Source organism: Etheostoma cragini, chromosome 14 (assembly GCF_013103735.1).
Source record: "Etheostoma cragini isolate CJK2018 chromosome 14, CSU_Ecrag_1.0, whole genome shotgun sequence".
NCBI lineage: Eukaryota > Metazoa > Chordata > Actinopteri > Perciformes > Percidae > Etheostoma > Etheostoma cragini.
In genome coordinates, this window is record NC_048420.1 from 582,153 (window position 1) to 589,877 (window position 7,725).

The 7,725-nt window shown below is 40.6% G+C and overlaps 2 protein-coding genes across 10 annotated transcripts in view; both read left to right on the forward strand.

Moving 5' to 3' along the window:
• Nucleotides 1–6,662, forward strand: part of anln (anillin, actin binding protein) — an 18,794-nt gene extending 12,132 nt beyond the window's left edge. For 6 of the 9 annotated variants that reach the window (XM_034891881.1, XM_034891883.1, XM_034891884.1 and 3 more), the window contains exons 16-25: nucleotides 167–220; nucleotides 313–357; nucleotides 743–775; nucleotides 890–908; nucleotides 2,043–2,155; nucleotides 2,645–2,698; nucleotides 3,972–4,058; nucleotides 4,329–4,436; nucleotides 4,874–5,046; nucleotides 5,435–6,662. In XM_034891881.1, the coding sequence (XP_034747772.1) occupies nucleotides 167–220; nucleotides 313–357; nucleotides 743–775; nucleotides 890–908; nucleotides 2,043–2,155; nucleotides 2,645–2,698; nucleotides 3,972–4,058; nucleotides 4,329–4,436; nucleotides 4,874–5,046; nucleotides 5,435–5,549 (801 nt within the window). In that variant the 3' untranslated portion in view covers nucleotides 5,550–6,662. The remainder of the gene's footprint in view (nucleotides 1–166; nucleotides 221–312; nucleotides 358–742; nucleotides 776–889; nucleotides 909–2,042; nucleotides 2,156–2,644; nucleotides 2,699–3,971; nucleotides 4,059–4,328; nucleotides 4,437–4,873; nucleotides 5,047–5,434) is intronic. The other 3 variants (XM_034891888.1, XM_034891887.1, XM_034891889.1) reach the window with 3 other exon arrangements.
• Nucleotides 1–7,725, forward strand: part of asns (asparagine synthetase) — a 30,968-nt gene that overhangs the window by 9,824 nt on the left and 13,419 nt on the right. The window contains exons 2-3 of the mRNA XM_034891893.1: nucleotides 3,010–3,014; nucleotides 4,020–4,025. The gene's annotated coding sequence lies outside the window, so the exon portion shown is untranslated. The remainder of the gene's footprint in view (nucleotides 1–3,009; nucleotides 3,015–4,019; nucleotides 4,026–7,725) is intronic.

Sequence of the window (7,725 nt, forward strand, 5' to 3'; positions counted from 1 at the left end):
CCCCAGTTTATCTTGTTGGTGTTTTTTCAAGTCTGTATGTTTAGAAGCTTTAAGCCTTGTGAAACATATTTTGGATGACTGATACATGTGTTAGGATTGAGCTGCTATCTAGAAGTACAGGCCACTGATTATTCCAATCTTGTGCAATAACTGATAACATCTTCAGGTGCAGAAACGGGACGTCTGCAGTGACAAGAAGAAGAAACCAAGCAAGTCAAAGGTAAATCCCCCTTCTTTTTTTACCAAATGAAAAACTCAATGTCAAGTCAATAATGGAGCATGCTTTAATACTTCAAGTACGTGTGTGTCCAGAGAATATGGAGACAGGTTCACGAGGCCCAAGATTTGTGTATGTCGGTATGAACCATTTCTGCATCAGATACGTTCACATGTTGGTGGGTTTGCACAGTGTGGGCAGATGGAGAGGATGTCACTGTTTGTCTACACAGCTTCAGGTGGTCGTTTCATTTAGTGGATGAAGGCCAATTTCTGCTTCTATGTTATATCAACGCTGTGGGTACGTACATATGTAGGTTTCCTAGGTCGTAACCTGACGTGCACCTCTCAAAAGATGGAACTACACGTCATGGCGACCAAACACCTGTGATTGCCCCCTGTTTAGGCCTGTTTAAGGGATGTTAACTGGCCAACAGCAGACCTATCCCTCAGACACATTGCACTGTCATGACCATCCTTTCTTGGGAATCAAAAATATATTATTTGCATACTTTTATCTTTCTAGGCTATCACTCCAAAGAGATTCCTCGCCATCACTGTAAGTATCTCCAATTTACATGGTGCTATCGTCAAGAATTTTATATCTGAATGTAACTCTTCTCATCTGCTTGGAATGTATTTGTAAGTTTTTTGTTTTTGTCTTGTCTTGCAGAAAAGTGGGCAGACACCAGGTAGGTCAAAATTTGAAATGAGAAAAAAAAAAAGATTTTCCTCTGAGTTAAATGTAATGGAAACAATCCACAAAAAGCTTAAGGACACGCATAATGCAGGCCACACGGTTTAAAGCCCCGGTGGTAACGTTTGGAGTTTATATCAAAATCTGTGTTGCCCGTTCATAAACTTGTCCTTTTTTTATGAATATCAACCACCACATTTTCCATTTCCATTTGTATGAACTGGGGTAGAAGCTCCATAGTCATGTGTCATCTTGAAATACGTTAGCTGGTAAGGTCCTACAGGACATCCTTCCCCGCCTTTAGCCTTTTTGACTCAAAGCTGCTGCTAATGGGCATCGCCGCCTCCCGGCCCCGGCAAGTTTGAAGGATACACATATTTAAAATCCAATTTCAGGAGCGAGGCGAGAGAGAGAGCTGATTGTGGTATGATCTAAGCTCTAGATAGGAGAAATTCATACACACTGTATTAATTTAATATAATATAATTGTTGAAACTGAAGAAGCAGAAGCTGTTCCAAACCCTCTTCATGTACTTTTCCCATAATGCAACTGGAATACTCCTCCTGATTGCACTACAGCCACCCCCATGCCCAAGTTGTATACCCTAGAGTAAACCCTATGGAGCGTACCACGTGTGCACGTATTTCAACAGAGTGACAGTTTAGAGACAAGGAAACGGAACGATCAGAGAGGAGAAGAAAAGGTGTCCTGTGCTATTTATTTTCTACTGTCCAACCAGTAAGACATGTCCTGGTCTGTGGACATGGTCCTCATTTATTCATGTTGTCCCAGTTCAATATGACATGCAGTCAGCTGAAATTAACCTGTGTTGTAAGAAAACTTGTTTAATTTGTTAAGAATCTATTTTGATGAGTTTCCTTGTAACTTTTGTAATTTTACGTATGTTTAAAAATATTGGAATTAATATCTATCGCAACATTTATTATAGATATTGCAATATCACATTGTCAAAATTGTGCAACCCTAGTGTCAGTACTCCTGCCTGCTTCTCTAAATTGGGGGCTATTTCCTGTAGGTAATACAGGAAGAAGTACCTCAACCACACTTTCAAACTATCCCTTTAAGTTTCACATGAGGTATTTATGGTGTCATTCTCTGTGTGTGTAGTTGTGGCCAGTCCAGGAGGCCCCAACGCTGTTCGCACCAGTAACTTCATCCTGGTCGGATCACACAAGCTCAGCCTGTCCTCGATCGGGAAGAACAAATTTCCTTTGGAAAAGGTACGGAAGCCGTTAATGTCACTCCTCATGATCTCCTCATGTCCCTTGTCCTCCTAGAGCTGGAACCATTCCAAATGTTGCTGTGCAATTGTTGCACAAACTATTGCAATTAACAATATAATTGTCTCTTTCAGTCGAATTAAAAAGTTTTCATTGATTACTTTTTAAAATAATGTAAAGTTTAAAACAAAGCCAAGGTTATGTCTTTTGGTTCTATCCCTGTCATGTGACCCAGATAATGTAATAACACAGGTACACAGCCTAGGAACTAAATGCCTCTTTATTACCAAAAAAACATTTTTCTGACTGCGCCCCCATTTTTTAAATATATGGCTGCTCTTTGTCTGAAGGCCCAGGAAGAAGCCAGCGAATGGCTCCCTTGGACCGTAGTCCTATATGTGTGTACAGGCTCCACAGAGACTCACAGTAATCCTGTTTGTTCTCCATGTGCACCCCTGTGTCACCTACCTTGCTATTTTGTTTTTCTAGATCAAATATGAAGCAAGGGAAAGAGAACTACTCAGTGACATGTTTCATACCAAGGTTTCTACTTGCCCTGTTCATTTCTTTTCCTCTTTGTATGGGAAGGAGGGTGAACTTACTACAACAGGGTACCCACTGAGTCTTTCAAAGTAATACATTCAATATAAAAACACAAGGCCTCAAAGTATTGAATTTTGTGTGCGGAGTGTGAACCCCGAGTTGCCCCCAATGCTGCCCCATCGGAGTTTAAATGTGTGTATCTGATGAGCAGGTGGCACCTTGTACGGCAGCCTCGGCCACAGTGTGTGAATGTGTGTGTGTGAAGGGTTCCTAGACTAGGTTAAAGAGCTTTGAGTAGTCGTTGAGACTAGAAAGCGTTATAGACGAACTGTCCATTTCCATTTCCATAATGTTGTCAGACACTTAGAATATTAATCTGAGTCTGTTAGCAGCAAAAACAACATTTTGTGAAGGTAAATACAAGCTGGACATCGTCCTATTAACTTCCATTGTAGCTTGTTCCTCTGCTGCTGACTGCAGAGATCTCTCTTAGTACTGGACCAGTGTCAGACTGGTGCCCCCCTCCGTCACTTAGACACAGAGACATAGGAACATAGGGTCCAGGTTGAAGACAACGCTAGTTACCCTTTAATGTGACAGAAACAAGTATTATAATGTTTGATTGTATTAAGCACTCCATACTGATTTTACATGAAATGGTCATGACATTGGAATTGCTTTTCAGGTGCTATTAAAGTCTTTCTGGGGGTACCCTGTATGGCACGGGATATTCTTAAAGGCATTGTGATACTAACGTTAAGAGCTTAATCTGATCACCAATCTGTTCTAGTTGTTTTCATCTCTCTTTATGATTGACAGGTGCTTGTTACTAGGGCTGGACGTCTGTAAAAACAAATTTGAGAATTTATGAGATTTTCTGCATAGAGGTATTGAATGACGAGGCATTTTTAAATACCAAGGAGGCAACACCTTCAGAGCCTAAAAAGGAATGAGTTTGGTACCCAGCCCTAGTTGTCACCATCTTAAACTTGTATTTGGTCAACTATATCTTGTACCATTAAAGGTGCTGTAGGTAGGATTGTAAAGATCCAGAACTTGGCCAAAACATTTGACATCGACATCTTCTCAGTCCCTCTTCCTTTCTGCTAAAGCCCAAAACGGTCTCCTAAGCCCCGCCCCCCACAAGGGAGCATGAATGCGTGTGCATGAGCAGTGATTGGCACTCAGTTAGACACCCCAAATAGCTTAACTTTTGTTGAATGGTGAACATGGTACCCTGCTTTCCATTAAGTGTCTGTACCTTGGACTCCAGGTGCCGTTCCTGTGCCCCCTGGAGGGCCACGTCTACCTCACCATGCAGTGTGAAGTTGGCTCAAAGGTGGAGGAAAAGGGCTTCCTGGTGAGTGCAAGCAGATTAAATCCCCACTAGGCATGTGCTGCTATGAGATTCTGACAGTATGATAACCTTCAGCAAAGAAATAACTTTTTTCCCATCGAACTCTATGTATTTGACTTTAAACCCCACTGCAGTGCACGCTGGCAGGAAGACGGGTTCTAAACTGCACGTTGTGACTCATTCAAAACAGCTTATACTGCAGGAACGGTAGAAGCTATTTCCCAATACAAATATACTTTGTGATTATAATTCCTTTCCCCCCCCACCTTGAAGACTATGTTTGAAGATGTGAGTGGATTTGGAGCGTGGCACCGGCGGTGGTGTGTCCTGTCGGGGTACTGCATCTCCTACTGGACCTACCCAGATGATGAGAAGCGCAAGGTAACGGAGCAAACTCTTGTTATCTATATCCACTTTTTATTAATTGGGGGTTCCTGTTTTATTAGATGTTAAAATATTAGTTTTTATTTTTAATTTGTAATTATTAAACCTTGATTTTAAACGCTACTTCTCATTGGCAGCAAGTTCCACAGTTCAGAGCCATAAAAACCGAATGCACCTTCACCTGTACGTTTATGAAACACACTAGGAACATTTGAAAAAAAGAAACAGTGGAGGACCTTAGTGATCTGGCTGGAGCCTGAAATAAAAGGAAACCACTGACGTATGGAGGAGTGAGGTCATTTAAAGCTTTAAAATCAATTCCAAAAGAGACAGGTAGCCAGTGCAGTGGACCAACTATGGACTGAACCAACTGACAGTTTAGTCCGTCTGTGCTAACCTTTTTTCATTTTTTATCACTTTTTTTTTTCTTTCAGAATCCCATTGGTTGCATCAACCTGGCTAACTGCACCAGTAAGAAGGTGGAACCAGCCAACAGAGAGTTTTGTGCCAGACCCAACACGTTTGAGCTGATCACAGTCCGGCCACAGAGAGAGGATGACAAAGAAACACTAGTCAGCCAGTGCAAGAACACCATGTGTGTCACCAAGTAAGTGCCATTTATATGTATACATAGGGGGGGGGGGTTACATTATTGGAAAAAGCTTGAGAACCACTGCTATCTAGCATCAAAAAAGGCCTTGTCATTCCGTACTCCATTTCAATCTCTAAGGGCTAAATCACATCGTTGTCAGTGAGCCAATAAGCACGCAGCATGCTTCTACCAAGATCTAATAATGTCTGTGATTGGCTGTCTAACGTTAGACGTCGTAGAGACGGAAAAAAAACTCTGCGTTACCCACAGAGACGGGGCTCCCGTTGTAGGAGCTGAAAATAAAGTAGGGTTACTTACCGGTAGTGGTATAGACTTTTAGTCTCTGAACGATACCCAGCTACCTACGTCACTCATACTGAGCCTGCATTGTTTTTCTGAGCAGAAACTGGCTGAGTGCAGACACAAAGGACGAGAGGAATCTGTGGATGAAGAAAGTGAACCAGATTGTGGTGGATCTGCGAATGTGGCAACCAGACGCCTCCTACAGGCCGCTGTAATTACTGCACTCTGTCACAACCTGCCCTTCTGTCCTTTGGACTGGCAATATCGGGGACGCATGGCGAATACAAAGTGCAATACAGTGTAAGAATTGTAAAATAATTTTGACTTGTGAGAATTTTCCGATAGATTAGTAAGGAAACATGTTATAGATCAGAGAAAAGTAAATAAAGCCATACATTTGAAACATTTCAGTATTTTGTGTAGGAGTCGGGGTTTGGCACACGTTTTTTTTTATACACAGGTATTTTAGAGGGTTTTTATGTCAATGCCAATATTAAGTGTTATTGACACAGTGCATGGCTTTAAATGATTTGGTTTTAAAGCTAAAATCAAAATATAAATGTTGGAATTACAGAGAAATACTCGTTTGAGTCACCAGAGTTCTATCTTATGTGCTTGACAGCACAGAACAACACTGATAAGGTTTTACTTTATATATATATATATATATATATATTAGCTTTTATAAGTTGCGGCAGGACTTTCACACCTTTTCTTTATTTTACACAGATTTCCGATAGCAGTGATACCCCAGCTTTTATTCTTTTTGAAATGTTTGTTTAGTGTTGTGTATTGTTTGTTGTTCTGTAAATGTTAGTGTGGAAGTTTTGGATAAGTGGGGGGGTAAGGTCTGTTACATATTCTGTGCTAAAACCTGACCAAGCACTCATTTCTATGAGAATACAAAAGAAAGATTGCTTGATAAGGGTTCCATTCGGGATGTAACAGAGGTGTAAACAAATCATTTACACATCTGAAGATTTTACAGTGTAATACGCAAAGTTGCCAGTACTCTCTGGAGTACAGCAACACTGCTTGTACATGACTTAAAACACATCCTACTGCAGTACAATACGGGATCAGCAGAGTATGTAACAGACTTCCCAGTGACCCTGCAGGGTGTTGGTAAATGTCATTTTTCATCATGTTGGTAATGAATACAAACGACAGCAGATGGACTGTTTACACATAACCTTCTCTACATATGAGTTCATCATGAAGCATGCGAGTGAGGACTAATATGTTAGTGCTTTCACCAGAGAGACAGACTTCAGTCTGTCAGGTATTTGTACATCTATCAATAAATGCCTGCAAAATGAACCAGGTTACAATGCTTAAGTTCCTTTTGTCATTTTATTGAAATGTAACATTAAATTGAGTCTACAATGTGTTTTGAGACCTAAGAGATATTTTAATATCATTCATAAGGTTAACCAAAAAAACTACTGTCAGGTGACCTGTCTGACATTTTCCTGTTGTAACATGAGGCAACTGCGTTGTCAACGTTGTTTCTTTTTTTTTTTATCTCGCATCGGCAGTCCTTTCCACCCAGTGTGGTGTAAGGTCTGTCTCAGGGCTGCGCAAGATGTTTTACCTCATCAAGTATACAACTTGGGCAATAACACATCGCAAAAGGCTGAAAAATATCGCAGAAGACAGACTCTTTGTAAGTTGATAGAAAATATCAGTAGAAAACTACACTTTAAATGCAACTTCTTTATTTTAGTGGGGCCTTTTACCTTCAATTTAATGTTCAGTTTGTTCAATAAAACAATGTTTGAAATTATTTCCTTTTATTTGATTTGAATTCAACAATCATGTATGTGAGCAGCAGAGCTGGGTACACACTATCTATAGGCGTTTTCCCTCTGCATGGTATCTACTCCACTCTACTCGCCTTTTTTGGTTTTCCATTACAAAGTCCCTGGTACCTGCCAACAGGTACTTTTTGTAGTACTACCTCAGTCTAGGTTCCAAGAGGGTGAGTCCTTTTTTGCTGCCTCCAGGTAAAAATGCCAAATGACAAGTAGTGTAGTTATTGCAATATTTATCAGCTTTATCCCATATTGGATATTTTCCTCATGTTGTGTAACTCCAGTCTGGCTACACCGCAGATGCATTCTGGGATTGGAGAAGAAGAACAAAAATCACTGGGTTGTAATTTCTTTAAACCAACCACAATCATCTTGGGCGGCGCTAAGCTCCGCACGCAGCGACTGCAGCTCTGCTAAATAGTCTCAGGAAGGAACTTGTTTTAGTTCTATCCTGCTAAAGAAAACACCTAATCCAATATTAAATGTAGTTAACTGTTGATTGAATACAGTAAGGTGAGCTACTTAAACCGGCTGATACATGGTTACACCTCATTATCTCTTAAAATTGTATCTCCGT